Source organism: Scleropages formosus, chromosome 20 (genome assembly GCF_900964775.1).
Source record: "Scleropages formosus chromosome 20, fSclFor1.1, whole genome shotgun sequence".
In the NCBI taxonomy this organism is placed as follows: Eukaryota; Metazoa; Chordata; class Actinopteri; order Osteoglossiformes; family Osteoglossidae; genus Scleropages; species Scleropages formosus.
Window position 1 is genome coordinate 346,078 of NC_041825.1, and position 27,276 is coordinate 373,353.

A 27,276-nucleotide genomic window follows, 5' to 3' on the forward strand; every position below is an offset into this window, starting at 1 on the left:
ACCACTCTCCGTGACGCGCCACCGCGCCGTCCTGTATGTGACAAAAATGAATCGCTAACTGAAGCGGGAACATATTTTCACAGAGAGGGAGATGAATGAACAATGAAGGAACAAAGAGATGGACAGCAAAAGGTCTGAGACTTACTTCCTCGTATTCTCATTTTTCAGCAGTGCCTTGGCTTGCTGTTCGCTGATGATAGTGGCCTTCACCTGCGGTGGGTTCATGTGCACGTTGAGCTTCCCCCCCACCAAGAGGCGCACAGTGGCAGCAAACTTGGTCTGTGTCTTCAACACTTGTGGGGGATGCTTCTCAATGATGAAGGTGCTGGGGAATGCAGGGGGGGGATGTTTGTTAAATAAATGAATGAATGGAATAAATAAAAAGAGGGCCAGATTCAGATGAATAGCAATGGGGAGCATATAACTTGAAAATGTTTTCAACTTAGAACAATTCAACATGAACATTATCACATCATTCCTTTTTTTAACATTCATTTAGCATGTACATCTCACAGAAAAACAACGAGCGCATCACACCAACAGAAAGAGACTTACATGCAGATGCATGACTCTAAAGTACAGTTTGTTGCTTTGCACCATTTGAACCAACGTTCATCACACGAGTAGCACAATAAAACTTGATCCATTATTCTACAGATGTAATCACAAACTTTTGAGCATCGACATTTACACATAACATTTCGCTAAGAACTGGAGCACCTTTACCCTATTAGTGCACCAAAAAGTACATCGGAGGGGAACAGAAGAGAGGCGTTTGCACTGAAGAGTCAAGAACGGTGGCACCACATGGCTTCAATTCAATTCGATGTGTTTTTATAGAGCTCTTCTCACGCAGTGACACAGAGCACTTTAACACAAGCATAAGGCAAAGAAACACACACATCAGATAAAGAAACAAAGAAGACAGCTGACTAATGAATACCATAAAACAGTACTTTTATAGAGCTATAAATATGCCTACTGGCCACGGAGGGAAGGAACAAAAACTCCCAACTGAAAGTTGAGGGCGAAAAAAACCTCTGGGGGTCCAAGGGCCAGTGCTTGCCCACCCCTCCTGGGCATTCTAGATTAAGTAACAATTGTAAGCCAGTGTGTAACAAGTAATAATGGTATTAACAAACAATAAGGATGAAAATTCTCCCCAGTGACTTTAATCACAGGGTACAAACGTCACATTGCAGACAGTAAATGCCAACAACCATAAGTTTCCCACAAAACATATTCTGAAGGACACAACATGAGTTAATGTTTGATTTACCAAATGTGGCTGTTCCCAAATAAAAAATGCATTGAGTCTTACTGTTTGCTCAGTGTACAGGCACTTTTATGGTTTATTATTTATTTAGCTAAATGCTCTCCACTTCTGCTTTTCTGTATCATGTAATAATTTAATGCACCAATGCAGTACTGTAAGGCAGTGTCCCTTGAAACAAGCAGTTGAAGTATGCAGTTTCATGGTTAATAATTAACCAGAAACTATTGATATTATTCATAAGTGAAGTTGATCTTTCTCCTGCATCGGAAAACTGAACACACACTGAAAAAGCAGGTGGTGTGTGTTTGTCGCCGTTTCTCCCCTTTAACAACAGAAAAGGGTGTGAGCTAAACATGAACTTGAACAATTCGTACGAGAATTTAAGTATATTCTGAAATTCAATTAATTTCCTTCCTTCCACAGAGTGTAACAATAGCACCCTGCCGATCCCATGTGCAAAGCCTGAAAAATGCGAGTTAGGGTTAATGATGGAGTCTGCTGAAGCCAAGAAGAACGTTATGCTTGCACAGCCCACGTCACTAGAAGTGTTTCTGACCCCAGTGACAGCTGTTTTCTTTCCAAGTCCATGTCTCTAGTGGAATGCTTCAAATGGAAATTAACAGAGCTTAACATCACATGACAGCGGTTGTAGAATGACAAGATTAAGAACGCCGCACTGAGTTCTAAACAAAATCACTGACAAAAAGGATGCGGCTCAGCGATGCGCTGTCAAACCTAAAATCATAACCTCAGCCGTGCCGCTGTTGAAGTGTCTCGCACGCTTCCTTCTTCCTGCAGCAGCAAGTTCAACAAACATTTTCTACAGAACACCACCAGGAGGGCAGGAGCAGAAGGCGACGCGAAACCAATGTTGCGTGCAGCCTAACGGCAGAAAGAAGGGCTGGATGCTACAGCCCGTTCTGGGCCTAGATAGGAGCGCGTCACGATGAACGCTCGGCGCTTACGTTTGCGTCTGGAGCCTGAGACTGATCGACACCGACAGATCTATCATGGGTATAACGCTCCCCAGCCACTGCTGTCTCCAGCTCCCTCCCTCACTGTCCATTTCTGTCCATCTCCATTAGCTTCGGATCACTGGCGAGAAAGTGTTCTCGGGCTCATCGGTCACTCAGCTAACGGCAAGAGCAGGGATGCGGGAATATCAGCTACTGTCCACCCCGCATGCAGGCGACCGCACAGGGAGGCAAGAGGACAGAGGCACCTGGAGGTCTGCAGCAGCAGTGACTGCCTACCAGCTCGTTCAAACAGTGATGGCATTCTGTCATAATTAGCATAAAAGGAAGATAGCCATATTTTTATTGAAAGTGCTTATGTTTTTTTAAATAAAAAAAAAAAAAAAACCTTTATGGCCGACTTCAGACTACTAGTTGTTTCAAACATGGAATCATTCTTACATCTGCACAGATTTTTCAAAGAAAAGAAATAAGTTAAAATTAAAAACATTTAGCTAGGGTTGTTCCAAGGTCTGCTTTTCAGGGTTAGAACTATCACAGAGAGGAAGAACACGCGCGCACGCGCGCGCGTGTACCTCGTAACCAGTGCAGAGATGATGTCTGTGATGGTGTTGTTGAGCTCCGTCAGCAGTTCCTCAACCGGGCCAGGAATGGGCAGCTGCTGCCTCAGGTGCTCTGCTCGCCGAATCTGCTGTCGGTTTTGACAGATCAACTCCGCGAGCTTTTCACACCTAAAAATGCAAAAAAGAAAAAACAAAGTAAAGAATGGATGAACCCGTAGATGAAAGATACTACGTCATCTCTTCTATGATGCACAAACAAAAAAGGCGTTTATATAGAATTCAGAGGTGGACAGAAGTGACCGTGCAAAACCAACAGCGTCTTGTTGATTCACCAGGACTGAAGGACGTCCAGCGCGCCCTCCGGTGGGCCGCCGTTGCCAGCCAGCTGCTGTCTTCTCTTCCACTGGATGAGCTCGTCATCCAGAATAGTGGTCTGCTGTTTTCGGAGGAGCTGCAGGGTCTTCTGATGTTTCTCTGCCAGGTCCTAAACATGCATCCACATGAACATGGCCAAGTACTACTGCTGCAAACAAACAACAACAACAACACCGCTCCTATCGCATTCCTCCTGCTCCCTCGCTCACAAATGTGCAACGTAGGACTGAAGTTCAAGTGTAAAAACACAAAAGTGGCGCCTACTTGGGCGAAGGGACAAAAAAAATCTCAACAAATTTCGCTTAGGGACAGAGTCGAGACATTTGTGAAGGCAAAAGGGTTGTCTGACCATGATCCTTTTTAAATCGTTCACAAGGCTAACAGTATGGAAAGCACATGTATCAAACCGAGACGCAACGAGTGGGCACGTACCAGCCTGTACTTCTGTAGTGTGTTGGCCTCTCGGGTGAGCCAGGCTTCCATAGTGGCCCTCTTGCTCAGCAGAGCAGGCTCTCTTAGCACGCGGTCAGATGGCGGAAGGGCGGACAAGTTGCCGAGCTGCGCTGGAAGGGAGCGAAGGGACAAAGAGACGGACTGAGACAGCAGGGGGATGGAGTCAGCGCCTCTTGTTCTGATCCTGCCTTGGAAGACCGCTTCTTGCAGGCAAAAAACTCACAAACAAACCTACGGTACAGTCTGATGGTCTTAAAGATGGCTGACCACGAAGCACACAGCCAAGAAGATGGCACCATATAGCATGCGAGCTCACCCTGGATGTGCAAGCTCTCTTGATACTGGATGATGAAGTACTCCTGGCTGTGCTGCAGCTTGCGTAGATCATTGTCTGTGTCCTGTGTCAACAGACGAAGCTCCTCAAAGGCCTGGTTGAGCTGCTGGTACTTCTGAGACATGCTGTCCAGCATCCCACCCCCAGGAGAGCTTGCCTACCAATCAAGAGAAGACAAAACTCTCAAAGCCGAACTCATTTCTTGGAAGCCGTTGTTACTAAAGTGACAGTTAGGAACTAACCCAGCCTTTAACACGATGTTCAATGATGCGAAATAAATAAATCCAATAAACTAATGAAGCTAACTAATGATGTTTTAATAAGTCTCAAAAGCCAGTCAAGACACCATGCAAGAGAATGAAATTTATAAGACACATTCGTCTGAACTTACATTTGTAGCCTCCCGCACCAGCCTCTGCTCTGTGTACAGTATGTGTTTAATACATCTCACCAGCTCTAGGGGACATCGGTCGTAGGTGTTCTGCAAGACGAACACTTGTGTTAATGGGTAAAAGCCACAAATGCATGCAAACACCTCAGCAAAAGCAAACCAAAAGCAGGGCCAATTTGAGCCTTTAGGGGAAGCCTTTGCCCAAAGTGGAGGCATGGTGGCACAGCGGCACAGCGAGTAGCACTACTGTCTCACAGCGCCTGGGTTGTGCAAGAGGACGTGGGTTCAATCCCTGCTCAGTCTGCGTGGACTTTGCATGTTCTCCGAGTGGGTTTACTCAGGGTGCTCTGGTTTCCTACCACAGTCTAAAGACATGCTGTTAAGGTTCACCCATAGTGTGTGAGTGACAGAGAGAGTGTGTTCCACTTGTGTATGGATGAGTGACCCTGTGAAAGTAGTGTATCTAGCACTGTAAGCTACCCTGGTGAATAAGGTGTGTGGGCTAATGACACTATATAGAGTTTATTGGAAAGTGCTTTGCAGAAAAGCGTCTGTTAAATAAATAAATGTAATGTATGTTAATAATCCAATACAATGAAAAAAACGATCTGCCAGCGTTGGGCCACACACTCAGCACATTTTTTGGAGGAAAATCCCCAGCGCCCCAGACGTGCTTCTCCACTGGTCTGTTGCACAATTACAGTTCCTCCAGTGTGACCAGGAGTGCGCACTGCATCCTGCTGTGATGTGTCATCTGGCTCAAAGGATGGTGTCGTTCCCAGTCTGCGAGTTAAGAGCTCTCGCTACGAGCTGCGTTCCACTCGCACGCACATTCGCCGCAATTAAATTTTCACCACTGCATGGGTCAGGATAACAGTATGCACTGAGCATAAAGTACATTCTGTGCAAGGGCATGCAAGACACGCTATTTTAAGTCTGACTTCAGATCCACGTCTGGGCTATCCATTCTTCTAGAAAAATCATTCACCTTGCCTTTCGCTCATGATGCAAATGAAGGCAGGAAAGCTTGCTAAGTGGCAGTGAATGAGGAAAAATTGAGGAAAGTGAGCAGTTATGCACTTCTCACATGTGCATCACTCTCTTTCAACAGCAGGCGAAGGGGCTTTAGTTAAGAGCTCGTTTCTGCTTACCTTAAGCTGCGTTGCATAGTGGCCCAGTTTAATCTTCAGTAGGAAACCATCCTCGCCCACCTGGTGTTCTACCTTCTTCTGCAGCTCCTGGATTAGGCTATCCAGCATTCGCTTTGCCTTGAACTCCTCCTGTGGGTTCTCCAAGTCTACAGAGTCCCTAAGTTAAGAACAGTAGACAGAGGGCTGAGATTTACACTTGTGGTTTATATTACAGTGGCTCCTCCACCTACAGACTAGTTAATTTTACTCTATTTATTGTTTCATGAAGACAGCTCATCTACCAATTCGAATCGCATGCCAAAAAGTCACCTGATGCACCGACAAGTAGCGATCACATTGCACTTTTCCAAAGTGTGCAAAAGCAGGCAGAGTGAAGCAACTGTAGATGATCCTATGGCTTCTACAGCTACTAAATTTGAACGGTGAGTGAAACATTACAAGAAGAGATATGTTCTTAAGCCCGGTGCTGGGTACTGCTATTAGTTCAACAGGGAGGAAGCACGTGTACTGTACACACCACAGCTGGGCCTCGATCCACTGGGACAGGTAGTGGCGCACCTCGATGGGGAAGTGCTGGCCGTAGAGAGACTGCATTTGGTGCAGGGCTTCCCCCTGGAGTTGCTGAGCCTGGATCCAAACAGACATCTTGAGAACCCTGGAAAAGCATGCAGAGTGAGAGGAGAAGGGATGAGGATAAGAGAAAGGAGGGGGAAAAGAATCCGGATGGAAGAATTATGTCGTCTATTAATAGCAAAGGTTTCAATACAGCAAATGGTTCGTGACAAGCCGAGCAAGGACTCGTGCATAAAACTGCACAGTACAATCATGCCATCTTCAACGTGCTGAAAGCACAACTGCACCTGTTAGACAGTGTTACCGCTAATCGGATGTGTGCCGTACAGCTAAGACAGTAAAGGCTCTCTTCCCGAGAAAAAGTACTGCCCTATACCCATAGGTGGGGAGTAATGCGTTCCGCTTTCTTTGCTACTTAAGTACATTTCTGGAGAAATTGCCATTTCCAGAGCAGTTTTGGCCAATTAGGCTTTTCACATTTAAATTGAAAAAAGGTGCATTTTAGTCACATCCTTCTCAGTACTTTAGATTTTTAATAAAATACCAAATACGTATTTTTAATTTAATATTTTTCCAATATCTTTCGTGTCCTAAATTTAGTCAAGACAGTATTACTGTAACGGGGCTGCGGTTGCGCCGCGGGCTTGGCCAGGTTTGGTCTCCGGTGGGCGTGGGGTTCGAGTCCCGCTTGGGCTGCCCTGTGACAGACTGGTGTCCCATCTGGGGTGTGCCTCCTCCCCCTCCGGCCTTGCGCCCTGTGTAGCCGGGTTCGGCTCCGGTTTGCCGCGACCCCGCTCGGGACAAGCGGTTTGAGACAGACACACACACACACACACACACACACACACACACACACACACACACACACACAGAGTGTGGGAGTGATGATCGACTCAAGTCTGTCTTTCTCTCAGCACACTGAAGCCACAACTCGGACCTGCAGGGGTTATGTCTACAGGGTCAGAGTACCTGCTTACAAATTGGCAGCAACTTGAACTGACAAGGTACAGACACAAACAAAAAAAAAAAAAAAAATAACTGAGAATGGCAGAAGTCACAATAAAAGGACCACGGTAAGATGAGTGCACAGCTATACCACAGTATCACGTTTCCAGGTGCCCCAGTGGCCACTTTAAATGGGAAGTGAAAGCGCATCCTTTGTACCTGGTTCATTTTTAGTCTTTTATTAACTTCCCATCCCAGTGCTTGGATTTCCACAACCCTTAGGCAACAGGGCGGTTCTAATAGGACAACTGCTTGCAAAAGACTCGACAGTTCAGCCATCTCTTTCCTACATTTCATTCTTCGCTCCAATTTCTGAAAAAAAAACAAACAGCCACGTGGGAACTACAAAGAAATAGCTATCATTGTGCGCCAGCTGCTCTGTGCCCAATTTTTGTCACATACCCAATGTGAGCTCGCACATCGATGCTCCTGGGCCTTCGCAGTCGCTCAATTCCACCTTCAGACCTCCATCCGTTGGCCTCGGATTTAGCAGCACAGCCGCAGGACTCCGTGTCCTAACTATCAGAGAACGACACACAGCTAGATCATGAGCCTACATAAAATGTGCTGGGAGCTAAGCTGCTGAATTCTGTCATTGAAAAACATGATGCCTACTAAATCCCTGACAAATTTAACCTATAAGAATCGTGTATAAAAATTTGGAAAAATGGGGGAGTAGTGATAAAAAAACAGCCTCTTTAAAACTATTGCCTGTAAGGTTCTGTAACACTGAAGCAAACAAAATCCATCCATCCATCCATCCATCCACCCACCCACCCACCCTCAATATCTGCTTCGCCCCGAGCAGGGCTGAAGTGACCTGGAGCCGATCTCGGACGCGCTGGGCATTGGGAGCAAGGCAGAGGGGAGGTACGCACTGAACAGGATGCAAACCCATCGCAGGGTAGCCAGACACACACACACACGGGAAATTTTACCATGACCAGTTTACCTGAACTGCACGTTTGTGGACTGCGGGAGGAAACCCGTGCGGACTCCACACGGACCCGGCGGTGATCGAAAGCACCATCTCCCATACCACCACGCAGGCGCTGAGAGACAGCAGCGCGACTAACTGCACCGCTGCGCTGCCCCAAACTGAAATAACGCGAACGAGACTACGGCTACCCAATATAACGTAAACGTATATTATTTGGGACGTCGGTGGAAATAGTTGCTACTCGGATAGAGTTTTATGCAGCTACTCGTGTGACGTATATTGGTTTATATGGTGGAAAGTCAACTGACAGCACTTTAGAATCGAGTTTTCCCGCTAATGTAATGAACGCCCTGTATTTTCTATGAGATGTACGTCGTTCTGGAGAAAAGTGTTTGCGACATGAATAAGAGAGTTTTCCAGCAGGACGAGTGCTTTACGTCCAATCTTTGAATTCCTTAAACGATTACGCGGAAACAAAAGCTTACGAAACCATTCCTTGAGTTTCTGCTGTCATCCAGCCATTCTTATTGTGTTGATATGAAAATGCGAATCCAATATTTTGTGGTGGAAAGAGCCCTCGATTTGCCCATCACAGTGGTTCGAGACTGCGTGTGCCACTTTTACAGAGAGAAAAGAGTAATGTCACCCTGTCCGTCATCACTTTAAAGCCTTATTTCTTCCATTCAGCACACTTTCAAGGTAGCGTTTGAGCGGGAAGAATGCGATAAATTCCTCTTTCTTCACAATGCAAAAAAAATTTGTTCCGGAAACAGCCTTTTAATTGTGATGGATACTGCCCAAAAACGCAGGAAACCCAAACCTGGTGTGCAAAATAAGATGTTAGCGTGTGTAAGAGGTACAGAAGGGTAGCATTTTGGGAGCTAAATGGTGGTGTTTGTTGCACTCTGCCTTTATATATATATATATATATATATATATATATATACACACACACACATACACACACACACACACACACACACACACACACACGCTTTCTGAACCCCTTGTCCCGTACGGGGTCACGGGGAGCCGGAGCCTAACCCGGCAACACAAGGCGTGGGGCCGGAGGGGGAGGGGACACACCCAGGACGGGACGCCGGTCCGCCGCAAGGCACCCCAAGTGGGACTCGAACCCCAGACCCACCGGAGAGCAGGACCCGGTCCAACCCACTGCCCCCAATATATATATATATATATATATATATAAAGTGGGGGGGGGGGGGAGCACGAACACGCACTTTTCCAAATGGGGTACCTGGGTAGACCGAGTACAGGTCATCAAGCCGCATCTGAGAGACCCCAGGGGTCAAAGTGCCTCAAGCTGCAGTCTGCTCGACCCAAGGAAGCGGACGTTTGGAGAGAAGGACACAACAGCATCCCGGACCTGCCTGCCTGCCTGCCTGCCTGCCTGCCTGCCTGCCAAAAGAAGCGGAGCCGACCGTTCGTCACATAATCCCGCTCGCGTCTGGCTATTTCACCCTTCACATCCACTGGCCTCAGCGAGGCCACGCCGGGAGCAAGGAGCGCAGACGACCGTGCCCAGCCCCGCAGGCCCGACGAGACCCCCCCCCTCTCTGTACCCCTCCCCTGTGACCCGTTGCACTGTCCGCGAGACCTGTAAACAAAATGAGCACGAACACACACCGGCTGTCTCCCGCATCGTGTCACGAGCACATCTGCATCTGGCGATTTTCCTTTGGCTTGAGCACTAATTAGTGACCTATACAGTTTTTATTTTCACAAAACAAACACGGCTCAAAATACTTGCGTGCTCATGAAATGAAAATATTATTTAAAAAGCCAAAATCATGGAGTTATTGCAGCTGCAGGAATTAAGGGACCCATATAAAACTGATGATTTGAAATTCAGTGGAAATTCCAGCGTCCCAAGTCCCAGTCTGAGGACGTGGAAATGATTTCAGCACGGCGCTTACAATTCCTAGTAATTGCCTAGATATGGAAGACATAAAGCAAGAGTTTTAACTAACCAAGTCTTATTTGTATGAACCTGAGCGCCCCCGTGTAGCTATGAGCACGTGCCGAGAAATGCGTGCTGAGAAAAGGTCTGAAACGAACAGTCAGACTCACGCAAGCAAAAATAAATTAAGTGTGTGTCGGGGGGGGGGGGGGGGGGGATCAAATCTTGTGTCCATTAGTAGCATATGATTTTTTTGAAGGAAACACTAAAGGGAAACGGCACAAACTGGAAATCCTAAAGGGAACCACTTGCTTGCCCTCAAGAGGAAAGACAAACACCGGCAAGTTCAACTGAACGCTGGCAAAATCTCCCGGAACTGAAAAACATTCCGTGTCTAAGTTAACGAGATGATCCAGAACAAAGAACTCAACTGAGAAAGAACGTTCCAGTGAGTCATGAACACACATGCAAAACCAAAAACTACTTTCCCTATTGGGGGGGGAGAACAGAACCACCCACACTAGTTCAAATGCAATGAATGTTTTTTTTTTTTTTTTTTTTACATAAAACTCAAATCAATTTTCTCAAAAGCAACAATTTAAGATGCATTGACACAAAACGGGATGTTGTTACCAACACAACACTAAGGGTGTGAGCAACTGAAAATAAAGAGCCAGAGGAGTTTTACTAAATCACCCAGCAGCACCAAGTACAGCAGTTAGTTCAACCATCATAGAGTCTATTTCTGCTGCAGCCTCTACGCAGAATCACACAATATCTATCTACTTGAGTGATTGTGACAGGGCATTAGATCAGTGAGTGTGTGTGTGTGTGTGTGTGTCTGTACACATTCGCTGGCATGCAGCCACATCGTGGCCTCTGCCTCCAGGGCTCCGGCTCCACACCCCCGCCACGTGCCTATAAATAGTCCGGAACAAAAGTAAACAGTCCAGAGCAGAGCAAGGAAATACTCCGGCGACTTCTCACATTTACTTGCAACATAGCAGGGGCGCCCCGCCTCCGTCCTCGTCGGACAAATTAACCTCAAGTGCAGAAACGATAGGAAGTGACGCTCCCCAGCGCACGCGTTCCGGCAAGCCCGCAGAAAAACACTCCTTTAGCAAGCGACGGGTGTAAACGTGCGCGCGCGCAACAGGCTCCTCGCAACCCAGAGCGCGTGTGGAGCACACCGAGTGCCGTGACCTCGTACACCACAGACTACAATAAAATACAGTACGGTAGACTACAATAAAAGGCAGTAGCGTGACGCGCAGCTCCGCGGGTTTGGATCCGATGGGGCGAAGAAGGACGCAGAGGCAGCGTTCATTTGGAACGATTTATTTGAACACGCGGTGGAGGGAAACGAGGCTCTCGGGCCGAGGACCCCGTTCTCTCCAGGACCTTCGTGTCCCGCCAGCCTTCCCAGACTGCTTAGCGCCCCCAGGCTCTCTCCTCTTTCTCCAATCACACCCTTATATTCCCCGTACGTCACCAAACGCCACCCAATTACAACAAACACGTTTCCCGCTCAAACACAGTAAGGCGGGCCGTTACGGTACAGTACACTACACTACAGCATGCACTACACTAAAATACAGTACAGGCACAGCACACATCAAGGGGAAAAGGCCAAAATTAAGTGCCATTACTAGGCTGGGTTGTGCCCCTCCCATTCTACCCCTCTCATCTTTGCCTCTTCCTGGTGGGCAAGTACATGGTACCAAACTTGCTGATAATGAGACTTGCAATCGGTTTAAAAAGCAGTGCCGCACACCTTGTATAAAAGGATTGCCCACAATAACCCAGAATTCACGAACTTCTCAGCACACTGAAGTCGAACACTAGAGGGGTACAGTACCTGTGGTAAACATGATGAGAAAATGATGAGACACAGCAGACACCCGAGCAGCATGATGTTTTGCCTTTGATGTGGAAATAGTACAGTACAGTAAACCTGGTTGCTCTTATTACCAGCCTCTTTGTCAATGTACAAGACAAATCGACTTTATAAATATTATCAAAACCAGTGGGCAAATAAGACATCTTATCCATACTGCGTGTATAATCACGTCATCATGTCATCATAAAATCAAGTAACGTGGATATGAGAGCCTCGCTTTAGTTGGTTTCGGCAGTACTGGTTATTAAGAACACTGGAGGTACAAAGTATCGCAAACAATGTAGGGCACAAATATGGAGAATTAAGTCTATTGAAGTTTCTTGCATTTCTAATAAGAAAGAGAGAGAGAAAAACTATTCAGACTATACTGGAGTCTAGGTGAGCTGGGCAATCTGATCCCAAGAAGACAGCGATGCATCATCACACCTTCCCTGGGCCAAGGGCTATAAATAAACATGGTTTCTACCACCTGAGTGAGAACTCACTCTGTTGACCCACATCTCCATTGTCCTGCGAGCTCCTGCTTTACCCTGCTCTAAGGTGGACGTGTTCAGTGTTTACAGCTCGCGTCGGCTGTTCGTGAGTGCCGGTGATCTATAAGCAGACGACTCGCATGGTGATGGGATAAATCTGTCAGAGATGGAACATTCAAGGTACACAGGAAAAGATGTATACTCCATTGCGTATTTTTCAACGGCTGTACACAAGGACCCAGTCCAACCACCAACCTGAAGCCACAGAGAACACCCAGCATAGCTAACGTACATCTTCATGCCGAGACCAAGAAGCTTAACTGACCCAACCCGCCCACCAAACCAAAACTAATCCCACCAACAAAACCAAACCAACAAACCAGATCTAACCCACCAACGAATAGCCAAACCAAGCCTAACCCACCAACACAAAACAGCATCAAACCACACCCAACAAAGCAAGTCTGATCCACCACCAAAGAACCAAACCAAGGCTAACCACCAACACAAAAAACCATCAACCAAACCCAACAAAAGATAATTATGATGACCTCTATTTAGCAGTCAAACTTTTCGTATGTGCTGGCTGACTAGCTACCATATTATAAGAGTTAAATTATCTATCACAGCTAACACCCGCATCATTAAGCTCCTACTGACCGTGTAGACGAAGAAAGAGAAAGGGGCCGAAAGCTGACGAAGGGTCAACAACCGTGACTGAACTAGGAAGTAATGGAGATTACTCGGCGGCACAGCGTCACAGCGAGTAGCGCTGCTGTCTCACAGCGCCTGGGTGGTGCGAGAGGACGTGGGTTTGATCCCCACTCAGTCTGTGTGGAGTTTGCATGTTCTCCCCACGTCTGCGTGGGTTTACTCCGGGTGCTCTGGTTTCCTCCCGCACTCCAAAGACATGCTGTTAAGGTTCACTCACAGTGAGTGACAGAGAGTGTGTGTGTTCCACTGATGTATGGATGAGTGATCTAGTGTAAGCAGTGTATCTAGCAATGCAAGTCACCGCAGTGAATAAGATGTGTGGGCTGGTAACACTACATGGAGTTCATTGGAAGTCGGTTCAGAGAAAAGCGTCTGCTAAATAAGTGTACATTTTTTGTTCAGCAATTTTAAGACTAATATTTAAGAAAATAATTCTTTTTTAATGATTAAATTTCACAGAATCAAACCATTCAGACCCCAAGGTCGGCCCAGGACCCGCTGGAGGGATTATATCTCCCACTTGCCCTGGGAGCGACTGGGGATGCCCCAGGTTGAGCTGGAGAAGTTGTGGGGGACAGTGGTCTGGGCTGCTCTGCTCTCCCTTTTGCCACCGTGACCCTAGCAGGACAAGCGGGAAAGAAAATGGATGGATGGATGGAGTCATAAAAATGTCATGGAAACAGTTCTCCTGTTACTGGATGTTTTCAGTGGATGGACAAGGTATGTGCTACAACATGTACCATGCTGATCTCACGTAATCTGACATTAAATATGAAATATCAATGCAGTGCTGCAGGCTCAGGTCAAGGGGATGGTGAAACCGGTGACCTGAGGGGGCTGCAGAGAGCCAAGGACAAGGAGGGTCGCAGGGGTTCTGACCCACTCTGTTCAGTACAGTTGGCCTATGCCAAAGCAATGAGGTGAACACAACAAAAGTTCTTGGTATTGCTCCGTGCAGTACAAGATTGTTACATTTGGAATGTAGTCACTCAGTAATATTACTGTTTGTAAAAGATAGACAACTGAGTTTCCAGGGCTTGCATTTCTAGAACATTATTTTGTCCTGGTTGCATAACAAGCCAAACTACTTTGACAACAGATTTTCGTACAAGTGCTCCAACTAAGAACTTGCTTTCTCCCTGCACTTTTTCAAAATACAGTGAAATTTCAGCGAAAGCTCTGAAGGTGGTTACAGACCATGGTGAGAGAAGAGATGCAGCACATGTCCAGAGGAAGAAATGACCAGCAGGAAATGGACCAGGGTTCCATTAAGACTGCATCCCTAACACAACATGTAAGAGGTGTGATAATCATGATTAAAATCTATGTACAGAACAACACTGTGGAGCATTCAATTTTAATTCTTGTTAATAAAATAATGTGGTTTCCAGTCCAAGGAGTTCCCCCTCTCATGCCCAGCACGGACGAATATCGATAGCCTCTACTTAGCACTTCCCGTACGTGCTGGCTGACTAGCTAAATTGTCTAGCGAGCATGCACACGCAGTCCGAGGGACTTCCAAAAACTTACCGTCCCAATAGACATGCGCCTGCTTTTGCAGTCTTTCACTAATCGGGGCTGAGCACAGCAGTCTGATGTCATTGAGCTCGTGTCCAATTGATCGTGTGCGCATGCGTGTGAGCAACAGAGCAAACGGAGTCAACAGAGTCTTTTGTCCAGCTTGTGCATCTGTGGATATTCCAAGGACCATCTGGCTGAGCAGTTCAAACAACGATCGGAACAAAAGTAGGGTGTCAGTAGGCAAACGGAGCAAAGTGACATCCTGGACTCCTTCGGACAGCGCATGGCTGTCGAGGACCTTGGTGCATCTGAGTGGGGGGGTTCAACTGATACCTCAGTCGCAATGGTGTTGAAAAGACATTGACGAAATAATCACCAAATACTACAGGTCAAATCAAAACACTACCAGGTATGCAGCTGACGGAGACCGGTGGGTGTTGATTCATCAAATGTTAGCATCCAAAGTCCTAATACTCAGCTTCTCCATGCCATCATCCTCCTCTGTTAGTAAATAAAACAGGTTAATGTTCAATTACGTCAACTTACGGACAATGCTGACAATTAGCAAGAACAGGAACGGATCAGTGTACGCAGGGACCGTTTGCGCGCTACAATTTTGTACACCCACTGGAGACGTATACAGCGGTTTTAGTCTGTGAAGGGTCAGAGGCGGCCAAAGTCAACTCGAAAGCACCTTCGCATCGAGCGAACAGAACAACGGTGCCAGTGCACTGTTCCCTGTGCGTGGTGTGTGCATAAGCGTACGTTTGTGTGCGGGCACAGTAGCCGAGCTCTTAATATCCGAATGGATGCGAAAGGAAGAGGGGCTGTAGGAATAAGAGACCTTTACACCTTTGAGTTCACTGTAGACAAATACTACTGTAGGCTTTACAGCCTCAAAAAAGACGGGAAAAAGGGAAGTTTAATACGCCAACCTTCTGCCCCCTTTTGCGAACTTGGTGGTTTATACCGACTCAGCACGGACAATGAAAACGGAACATAAAGTACAAAATTACAAAGACTTAGTATTTTCAAAAGCGGCTTAAATATTACCTGGAGTCGGTCCCCTACTTACGAACTCCGCTGAGGCCAAGAGCTCGTTGGTCCCTCAAAAAGTTCAGAAGGTGAACGTAACACAAAGCAAGCGAAGGGCTCATCAATTCTATATGCAGGCATTAGCGCAATGTGTGCGGGCAAAAACTGAGCCCGTACTTCGAGAGTAACGTGTCTGCACCTCTCCGGCTGTTATTCAAAGACACTTTTCATTTTTCAACTCAGAGTCATACGTCGTTCTTGAGTAAAACGCACAGTAAATGCAAATGTCAGCAACCCAGACAACCGCATGTGGGCTGTGAAACATTTTGGATGGGAACAGAGGAGCCTAAGTTCACCGTGTCTCTCTCGGCCAGGGTGGGACGTCCACACACCCGGGCGTTTCGACTCCCCCGGCAGGAGTTCTAAAAGTACGAGAAGGAGCAGCGGCTCAGAGCCGAACTAGGGTGTCGGTGCCCATCCGCGGCTCCAGGATGACTCGGGACACTGGAATTTCCACCGATTACTCGAAAGCTTGTAAGTTGGGGAGCCGCTCGACGTACGATGGTTTCCCCATTTATACAGATGGGCCATTTCTGACCTCGCTCAAGCGTACTGGGGTACGGCAGGAGACAACATTCAAACCTGGCTCCCCAGCGACATACCAGAGTACACCACCAGAGCAGAGAGCTGCTAGGAGGACCACACAGATGCATATATCATGGCTCTGCGCGTTCAAAGAAGCTCTCACCAGCGGCCAGAGAGCAACGGGCCCTGGGGACGGGCGGCGAGCGCTAGTGCCAGAGCCACCGATTTAAGAACCGCCACTAAGACACGACAGTGACGGCAGCGAACGTTGCGGGGGGAGGAAAGAGGCTTATTCATTTTCAATAATAATCAGACGCAAGGGAGCTTAACCGATATGTCAGCGAAGGGACAGCGAGCACAAAGACAAACGCGGCGGGGAAAAACCGGACATGCAGGAGGCGAGGGGCCGGGAGAGGACGCATCCGGTTACCATTAAAAAGCACTCATCTGTTCAAAGTGTGGCAGCGCCCTCCTTCCTCAGGGCAGGCTTTTAGGCTTCGATTCAATGCCGCGCGAGAGGTGAATCTCATCCGTAGAGGCTCTGACTTATATGAACCGATTTAGCTTAAAAGCATTCTTTGTACTCGTGGAGAAAAATGACGGTAAAAAGGAGAGGTCTGCTTTCCCGAAAGAGAAGCCGCTGGCTGGAAAGTTCCAGGCGTCCGCTGAGGGACGCAACGTCAGCGTTGGTGTAGTACGGATTAGCAAACTGCCCTGCATGGAGGACGGCACCTCTCCTACTTAGAGGCTGAAGTGGCACCACCAAGAGCGCTTTTCTATTGCCAAAGACTGTTGGTCGATTGGGACACAAAGCAGGAAAGGTCTTACCGCGGTAAGAGAATGACGTGCCTGCATTTCGAAGTCTTTGTGTGTCGTGAAATGCACAACCGTTCACTCGGAATTCAGTCGATTCGGAGGAAAGCGGCTGCAGAATTTCACACAAAGCCACATCGGGTGCGGACGAAGTAGAGGCACAGCTTCCCGTTCGCGATCGCCGACTCTACGCACACCGGCTGAAGCTCCGGGCGCGAGTTCGATTGGTACGCTAGCTCCATTTATTAAAAATTATTCAATGCTAAACACCTCTCACAAAGGTTTGTAACGGCAAAAGGTCAATTACCCTTGCGGTAATTTGGAGAGCCGCCGTGCTCCTTTCGTCAGCCTAGTCGACACGGCAGCCGTTTAAAAGCTTCATGTACGGAGGTGTTCTTTTAAAACAAACCTCTGTCCCGCTTTTCATTTCTCCGTTTCGTAGGCAGCTTTGAAAAGCGTTTCGTAGGCACCTTTGCCAGCGTTTCTAAGCCGTCGCGAGGCAGCTCTGCCCTCTGTCCCGAAACACGTCACTAGGTGCCCACCTTCTGCAGCTCCCATTGCTAGGATTAGTGACCGTGCAGCAGGAAGCTGCGAAAGATCCTGGTTTTCAGAGAAACGGACCAGCAGCGTCCGCAACGTCAACCGGTACGTGTGTTGTTCAGCTTTCCCAGTCTGCGTTCCGGTACAGGCCATCAACTTGTTACCAAATGGGAGTGTGTGAAAACAAAAGCAAAATCAGCAATGACTCCCTTAAGAAAGTGTCTTTGCGTTGGGAAAGAAGATTTGAGGTACAGCAAGACTCCTAAGTTCCCACGAGACAAAGACACGATTTGAAAAGAGCACTCAAGCGAAACCAGTTCAGCGCCTACTCGTGTGTGTGTGTGTGTTTGTTCGTTTGCCTCTTACCCGAGTTTTCGCTGCAAAAATGTCTGCATAAGGCAAAAAGGGCAAGAATTTCATTATTTGTATAACCAAATATTGACTACTTTTTCTCGTTGTTGCCAATATTTATATGTTTTCTAACATTAACAACGAAGAGGAAAAAGTCACACTATTGATGAGCAACAATTCACCGAATCTTTTATAAATTTGTATTGCACATTAAAGTAAATATGCAGTTATCACTAGTGCAAGAAAATTAACATTTACACAATTCTGAAAGAAAAGTGCAAAACCAATGCCATTTACAAAAAAAACCCCAATGCAAGCTAAACTCACGAAGAGAAATATAAAGGGCGGTACTGACACTGAAAACACCCACCTCATTCTACACTCGACCTCAGCGGACACTGTCAGGGACGTTTACCATCCGGAGTAGAACTCAGACCTCGCTGTATACCGCGGTCCTTTTAATTCATATCTGTCTTCTCGATCAGAAAAGGAAACTAGGTTCACGAGCCATCATCCACAGCCTGAGGTTGTCATCTTCTAGTCAGCTAGTTAGTTTTCATTTTCTCAGAAACATTCACGTTGACCGGGTGTCAGCTTTGTTTTGAAAACATCATTTGGCAAAAATATTTATATTTTGGATTGCAAACCTGTCACATCACGGCTGGAGGGCAGAGGACTGCGACTGACCAGCCGATCAACCGACCTGCACATGACAGCTGTGAGAAGGACATGGGACCTGCCACTAGGCAGCAGACATGAAGAATCAGCTGTGGGGTTATGGGGGAGGTGGAGGGGGCAGCCTGGTAATGAATGTACAGCAGTTACACACATCAGCCTCACTGTCTTGCCAATGACCTTCAGAACGTGCTAAAGCAGTTAGCAGCTACCGTAAATGTAGGCTGCATGCTTCTGAAACACTGGGGGCAGCTGGTACCGTGGCGGTTAGAGCTGCACGTTCAAGTGTTGCCTCCAGCTCCAGTAATCTTGAGCAAGGTACTTACCCATTGCTCCAGTAGAAGTTACTTAGAATTTAGGAGGCACCCGGCAGCACGGTGGCACAGCGAGTAGCGCTGCCGTCTCACAGCGCCTGGGTGGCGTGAGAGAAGGTGGGTTCGATCCCCGTTCAGTCTGTGTGGAGTTTGCATGTTCTCCCCGTGTCTGTGTAGGTTTCCTCCGGGTGCTCTGGTTTCCTCCCACAGTCCAAAGACATGCTGTTGAGGTCCCCCTTAGTGTATGAGTGTCACAGAGAGCCTGTATTCCACTGGTGTATGGATGAGTGACCTATTGTAAGTAGTGTATCTAGCAGTATAAGTCACCACGGTGAATAAGGTGTGTGGGCTGATAACTCTACATAGAGTTCAGTGGAAGTCGCTTTGGAGAAAAGCATCTGCTAAGTAAATAAATGTAAATGTAGGAGGGTCCACAAGCTCTATATACTTCTGTCAAGTCATAGTCTTTTTCACCGCATTCGAGATCTTGACACCGAAAATTACCTGCATATTTATTCAATTAGCAGACGCTTTTCTCCAAAGCTACGTACATCTCATAGAAAATATATTTTGTGCATTACATTAGGAGAAAGAGATACAGTTGCAAACGTGTGATTCTTAAGTTTGTTTCTTTCCACCATATGCAAAGATGTTCATCACACGAATAGCTGCATAAAACTATCAGAATATCTACAATTCCTGATCAATATCGATGATTTATTTTAGCTGTTTGATATCTGACTTTTTAGTCAGAATGACATTTATTGCAGGTGATGCAATTTTCTAAGGAATGAATATTATCTAAGCCATTGTTTCTTGAGGACTAATAAAGATACTGAGACCTCCCTAAAATGCAACTGGACACCCCTTGGTTCTAAAAAAAAAGACAACAGGGAGGGGAAAGAAAAAAAAAAAAAAAAAAAAAAAAAAAAAAGCCACAAGGACTGGGAGAAAGTGCAAGAACTAAAGCTATAAGGGGATTAGTGGGATATAAAGACGTGCGGTGTCCCAAGATCCCCGCTGACCTCCAAGCACAAGTCAACGCTCAGACGTTAGAGTAGAAGGACTGGCCATATGATGTAGAGCTACAGTATCTTCCCTGAGTACACACTGATCACTGCTCTCCCAGGTGCTCTCCCTCAACATACGTTTCAGCTCCTCAGCTTTTTCTCATCCAAACTGACAGGTTCATAAGCCTGATCACCCAGAGTCTGAGGTTGTCAACTTTAGTTCATGCCATATGAACATCAGTTTGTCAGCTCATATGGGTAGAGGGTCACCTGCAACTCGACTGTGACAAAGCAATATCACCACGTAAGATTAAAATGAAGCAGTATTTTGTACTTCTACTTTTAATTCTCCCTAACTTCCTCCATTTCCATTCATCCTCAAGCTGAGCACTTGTTTAGACCGATTAAAACATGGACTACAGCTAAAGCATGAACCAATTATATCAAATTAACTTAACATCTTGAAACTACCGTTGTGGCTCACAGCTGAACATGACTTATTACCACGTTAGCAATGCATTATCAGAAATTTCTTTAAAAAAAAAAAAAAAAAAAAAAAGTGGCAGAGTCAGCCCAAGGCTTGTTAGCCGTCTTGATAAAAGCACGGGCAACCGCAGGCATTCCCTGAAGTCATTTTAAAAGCCTTGCATGCCTGGTTGAGTTGGTGTAATACGACAGATAGGCTTTAAGCTAGCTCTGCACCGTGGTACACCAAGCCATTTCAGTTAGAGCAGATACTACAATTTCATCGTGAGGACTGCAAGCTACAAGTGCACAGCACAAACAACAATAACATGTTACTTTAATACTAAAATTAGTAAGTAGTGCTGCTGTCTCACAGCATTTGGGGGTCGGCGAGGACGTGGGTTTGATCCCCGCTCAGTCTGCGTGGGTTTCCTCTGGGTGCTCTGGTTTCCTCCCACAGTCCAAAGACATGCTGTTCAGGTTCCCCCGCAGTGTGTAACAGTGTGTGTTCCACTGATTTATGGATGAGTGACCCAGTGTAAGTAGTGTATCTAGCAGTGTAAGTTACCCTGGTGAATAAGGTGTGTGGGCTCATAACATGACAGAGTTCATTGGAAGTCGCTTTAGACAAAAGCATCTGATAAATGTAAAATGATGCGACTCCTACAGTGATACCATAGTTTAGAAATCGTTCTTCAGAAGAATTTACAACCCCTGTACTTAATCACTAATGCACACCGTTCTCATTCAATCAGGTCTACATAAGAGGCAGAACACAAGTGCGGCAGTTAGCTCTACAGAGGTGGTATACCCCACCCCCTCCCCCGGGACTTTCAAGGATTTGCTCGTTCAGCTGCACTACAACATTTCTGGGGTTACTGCTTGAACCTCCACAGGCTTTCTTGTGTCTAGAAGGCAGCCCACCGCTACTGTTGAAAATGGCGTGTTATCTGAGGTTGGCAGGGTTATTTCCTGTGCAATGCTTAGGATGCCAAAAATACTTTTTAAAAGTGAAAATCTATGAAAGGATTTTTACATGAGAGGTAAAACATTGGCGATGCAATAATACATGGAAGGGTTCTTACTTGCTGCTCTTTGGTGAAGACCTGTGTATAATCTGCCTTGCATTACATGCAAAGTACACCAATCCCTCACATTACAGGGTTAATTCGTTCCACGAAAGTACTGTTTGACAAATTCTCATTGTGAGGGAGTAGTATTATTTCTTATACAGGAGAAAAAGATTGCTTTCCAGTTGACAACTGTCACCTAAAATTAATCAGAAATAACAAAAGTATTTTTATGCGTTATATTTTTGTACTACTGAACAACAAGTTCTCAAATTGTTTAACTTGTCTTTTAATGTTATGTTTTTATTCATACATTTATCCTTAATAAATACGAGTCCAGAGATCCAGAGTCTATCTAGGAAACAGAGTATGAGAAAGGGGACATGCTGGACGGAGACATTTTGACAGTTTGGATTAGCAACAATGTAAACAAATAAAATTCACACAATCACTGCCTATTCCTTTCAGTATGTACAGTCTATCTGTGGTGTTAACAAGCATTTGATACTAGATAATCATTTTATTGAGAGACTGAAGGCTTGATTTATGTTAAAAGTAGTAGTCATGTTATTAAAGCTGTTTATATAATTAAAATATATTGAGCTTGTTACAAGTATCCTGTTATCTGGTTCTTTTCTGAAAGCAGGCCGAATATCAAAAAACTGGACAATGAAATTAATGAAACACTGCCTCTAAGGCCAGCATCAGAGTTGTCTTTTTACCGCAGATGACGCTGGTATTTGCCGTTTATTATTCAATTACTGCCAAAACACACCTGTAACTTTTTTTTTTTTTTTTTTTTAAATAAACTACCTCAATTAGTAGGTGAGAGGAGAGAGGCTCATGAACCCTGGATCCTGCAACCCCATGTCCCAGGACCCAAACAGACCCAAACCAAAGACAAAGCAGTTCGGCTCTACCCTACCCAGAAGGGGACACATGGCTCTTCATCTGTAACAACCAACAACAATAAAATCCTGTTCTTACTGAACCTGGAGTCCGGCTCTTCGCTCCGCATGCCGAACCCTCACGTGCAACATATCATTACAGAGATTACAATTTGCTTCGAATGGCATCTGAAGAAATCTTGGTGTGATGAGCTATCAAGTCATAACAGATCTAAGGAAAATAATGACAATGACACTCTGAGGAATTACAAGTCACTAAACTTTATTAAATATTGATTGTTTAGATAAAAGTTGGTTTCTGTCTTTTGACAGAAAAGACTTCCCAGAAGTTGTTTAGGACTTATTTAGTACTATAGGTAATTTAGTTTACTGACATATTTTCAAATTGAAGGAACAGGATGATGTGAATTATTTGCACTGTATGCTTATGCCATTTGACAGCAGCATTTAGCAATAAACAGTAGTGATTCGACCAGTACTGTTAGTCCTACTTTGCTGTAGCTCAACTTGAACTTATAACAATGAAACACTGCTAAAATGACTAATTAGTACTGTTGCATATGAATTCCCCCATATTTTGTGAGAGGGGAGCAGAGATAAGATAATATTAAATTATTTAACATAAACATGCACAGGACTGAGTGGCACTGACCACACAGGCAGCTACAATGACTCAGGCTTCAATGCATTCTGTCACTAAAAAACAAAACAAGAGAATTCACAAGTTTAACAAACTGAATTTCCTCTTTGCTAAACTGCAAAGCACTACATCACTGTGCGTCTTCCACTCTCCAAAGCACACAGATGCCACACTGCTACATCCATGCTGTACGGTTGCTCACTTTTGTCCCTGCTCCAACTATAGTAAGGTACTCACCTTGAATTGCTCCAGGAAAAAATACCCCGCTGTATATATGGCTATATGAATTAAGATAAGGAATTAAGGGTGTACCCTGTCTTGCATCAAGTGGAGGATGACTTCACTTAAGGCTCAAAACTGAAGGTGCGAGAGCTTGTTCAGCATCTGTTTGCTTCTCTAGAATCTTCTCCACTGTTTTGAAAAAACTGAAGGCAGCAGTAACTGTTTGCATCGATGTCAGGACATCAAGCAATATGTTGAATTAGTACGTCAGCTGTCTTTTTATATTTTTACCTTTTTCTTTTTATCATGTTGAACTAATTGTACATTGTGAATCTGTTGGTGAAATCACCATTGTTTACTCAGTTGTACATCACATTGGGGGAACACACATGCAAAATGGAAAAAAAAAATGCAATAGTAAATGTGATGAAAAATACTTCTTAACCTCTCAAAAAAATTTGTACTGGCAAAAAATGTGTTTCTCTATATGTATATATGTCTGAGTTCAGTGCATCATACTTATATATTTACACTATCACCGTTTTACATGTCCTTGAGGACATTTCTTGGGACTATAACGATTCACCTGAAACAGGGTTGATGACAATCACTCATTCAGTTGGCATGTGATGCATTCAGGACGGCTGAAAAATATGAAAAAATAAATTAAGCCAAAAAAACTGAGTCACCTGTGTCAAGCTAAGACTGCATATATCAAATATGCATGAGACTGCAGTCTACTTTGTCTATAGAGCATGAAAATTATATTTATTCATATACCTGAAACTTTTCTCCAAAGCAACTAATAGGGTTAGGGGATTTACAATTATTTACCCACTTATACAACACAGTACTTTTTACTGGACTTGGGCAAGGTACTTTCCCTAAATTGCTCCAGTAAAATTACCCAGCTATACAAATGTGTAAATAATTGTAAGTACCTTCACATTGTAAGTCACTTTGGAGAAAAGCATCAGCTAAATGAATGAGCTAAGTACATGTACTGGGGAAATTCAGTAGTACCCTTACTCAAGGATAATCAGTTCAATTCAATTGATTTTTATTATAGTGCTCTTCTCACACAGTGACACAGGGCAGGACGTGTGATTCAAACCTTCATCCTTTGCTTCCAAAGGCAGCAGGCACCAACCACTGCACTACCAGCTGCCCTAAAATTAAAGAACAGCTTGCATGTTGACTGGAAATCAAACTAAGTGGAACTGCTTGGAGGACAGATATATTAACCACTATACCATCAATGTTAACTATTTTCATGTAGTTCATGTCATTAAGTTGTTTGACTGTGTCATGCAGAGCTAAGAAAGTACACTTAATTCTATGGTTGCATAGAGCAGGACATTAAAAATTATCTGCTCCTCATCAGTCCTAAAATGAGGTAAAACTCAGTAGAGGTGACAAAAGACAAACAACCCCGCTGTGTGATTATTTTTATAAAAATGTAGCCATCGTGCAGAAGCCATGAGTGAAAAGCTAAGTGCCCCTCCTGACCGAGCAGCTTGTAGAAGCACCGTGAGCAGCAGCAATAACTCGAAGCGATCGTTTTGTCTACGAGTTCATCGGTCTCTCGCATCGTTTACGAGTTTCGGCCCGCTCTTCTTTACGACATCGCTTCGCATCATCGACGTTTCACGTTATTTCTTCATGCGTGGCTCTCGGCCCCACACCCCCCACAGCATCTCGGTATGACCGAGCTCTGCACTTTGACCTGACCGTTCTGACACCTTGATCCTTTTCTTTCTCAGCTGTTCGCTTGTAGACAAGCTGCTGTGTCAGGGATCCTCATCTTGTTGCATGACCCAACTTCAGCCAAACTTTAGGTATCAGATAGACGGTGTCACAAAGACAACCAAACTGCCAAAAGTTCTGCTTTTATAGAGGTGCTCACTCCTCTACAAACTACATTTGTTAAATCATAGGAGGGGGTTGAGGACCAGATGATTTATGCCCTGATATGTAGAATCACTGAAATGAAAGAGGGTCTACTTTCTTCTTCATGAGTCAACTATCAAGTTACCTAAAGACAACTAAATCAGGCTTTAAAAAAAAAAATACTTTAGAAAATAACCATCATTAACGAAGACTGCTTTGCTAGACAATGACAAATTCAACTGAATGCAGCTGAATTTTTTTCATGGAAAAAAACTGTCCAATTATTATTGCTAAAACATAAATTTGGAGTGACTTGCAATCAAGAACTTCACAGCAAGTGTCAACACAAACATTAATTTGTGCTTTCCCATTCCTCGCTAGTATTTTGCCCAACCTGTACACTTATAACACACACACAAATTGTTTAGCAGTTGAATTGTAGTTGAGAACTGCTTACAACAGACATAAGTTTACATATCCTCACTGAAATTTTAGTTTTTGTTGATTTACAGGCTGAAATGTACACATTTACATTTATTCATTTAGCAGACACGTTTCACCAAAGCAACGTACATCTCAGAACAATACAAAAGGTGTCTCATCAACGGAGAAGAGATTTGGATGCAGACACATTACTCTTGAGTATAGTCAATTTGTCACATACCACCACATGTATAAGCAAACACTGCATGACGTGAATAGCTGCGTACAGGCTTTTGCATTATTTAGAAAAATTTTACATGTACATGCTTATCGACCATAAAGACAAATCACGTCAGACCTTTTTTAACAAGACTTTGTACTGAGCAATATTTAAGTGAAAAACACATCAATAACTAGGAAAAATAAATAGGTTAAAAGGCATCCGATATGAGTTGTCCTGAATTTGTCCTGACAAATTGAAAGTTCGGCATTTGTGAACTTCTTACAGATATGCAAAAATTTTCAATAATGAAAAAAGGTAAAAATTGTAAAGTTGTACTTATCAACTCCAGATGTTAAATCTAGACATGATCATCTCACTTTGTGTTTTCTAAAGTACTTGTTTTCCTCTTCTGCCATAGTTTTCTACCTGTCCGTAATCACACAGTCCTATGAAACTTTCGTATCTTGTACACATAATTCAGATTAACTTAAGTTAATATGTGTTCCTGAGCCCCCTAAAAGTGACATCCAGTTATGCTAAAATATCACCAAATTCCATTAAAACAGACGATTACTTTCACAGTTAGCGGTTGTAATCAAAACACAACATATAGCAGTTTCCCTTCATTCATTACTCAAAAATAGTTTGTCTTCTATCATTATGCTGTACTCACTCATTCAGCGCTCTGTTTCTGCATACCATACGCAGAAACACAAACATATATATGACACTCAGCGTTTACGCATTAATTGAGCCCTCAATGAACAATGGTGCAGCAGGTAGCAATGGCACTTCGGTTGTTGATTCAGACCCGTGTTTGTACCTGGCTCAGTCTTTGTGGAATTTACAAGTTCCCCAGATGTTCTTGTGGTTTCCTCCCACAATCCAAAGACAAGTTTCTGGTGAATTCTTCATTTTAAATTGCCCATAGTATGTGTAAGTGAATGTGTGAGAATGATTTAAATTGAGTGGACTGACATCCTTCATGCACTGTGCTTCTGGGATTGCCTATACAGTAAACCGCCAAGACCCTGCACTAGACGACTGATAAAAGGACAAAAACATTTGTGAGGAACCTGGACAAATCCTCAATGAACAAAGCAATTTTCTAATATTTATGGGAACACACCACCATCGAGCAGCCTATAGGAAACATCTACATGTGCGTCACTTTGGAGAAAAGCATCTGCTAAATGAACAAATGTAAAAAATATAAATAATGCTCTAACATGCCTCAGTTTCTGAAGTTTTGGCCCTTACACAACAGTACAATAGTGGTTCAAACCAGTACACAATTCTGCATAATGAATTAATCCAGGCTTTTATTGCTCGGTTAGGGTTTTACACAGCTAATTTTACACACTAGGCTGCAGATGCTTCCTTCAAGTGTTTGGACATCCTCTGTAGACTTGAATCCTTTAATATCTACCAAAATGTTTTTAAAACCACATATGAAGCAAAAAAGACAGTAAGGAGTGGGGGAAAATAAATCAATACATGCCATTAGAAACAAAATGGCATGTTACATTGCAAAGATAGCCCAACAAG

The 27,276-nt window shown here is 44.6% G+C and overlaps 1 protein-coding gene across 9 annotated transcripts in view; it reads right to left on the reverse strand.

Annotated features, from left to right (window-relative positions):
- Positions 1-27,276, reverse strand: part of LOC108919537 (signal transducer and activator of transcription 5B-like) — a 40,190-nt gene that overhangs the window by 8,524 nt on the left and 4,390 nt on the right. For 5 of the 9 annotated variants that reach the window (XM_018727539.2, XM_018727549.2, XM_018727593.2 and 2 more), the window contains exons 2-9: positions 6,035-6,172; positions 5,518-5,674; positions 4,367-4,456; positions 3,958-4,132; positions 3,621-3,751; positions 3,146-3,297; positions 2,826-2,981; positions 146-325 (exon numbers count right to left, since the gene is read on the reverse strand). In XM_018727539.2, coding sequence (XP_018583055.1) covers positions 146-325; positions 2,826-2,981; positions 3,146-3,297; positions 3,621-3,751; positions 3,958-4,132; positions 4,367-4,456; positions 5,518-5,674; positions 6,035-6,172 — 1,179 coding nt within the window. Of the gene's footprint in view, positions 1-145; positions 326-2,825; positions 2,982-3,145; positions 3,298-3,620; positions 3,752-3,957; positions 4,133-4,366; positions 4,457-5,517; positions 5,675-6,034; positions 6,173-6,705; positions 6,738-7,254; positions 7,408-7,497; positions 7,615-23,778; positions 23,795-27,276 lie in introns of those variants that run through there. The other 4 variants (XM_018727578.2, XM_018727587.2, XM_018727569.2 and 1 more) reach the window with 4 other exon arrangements.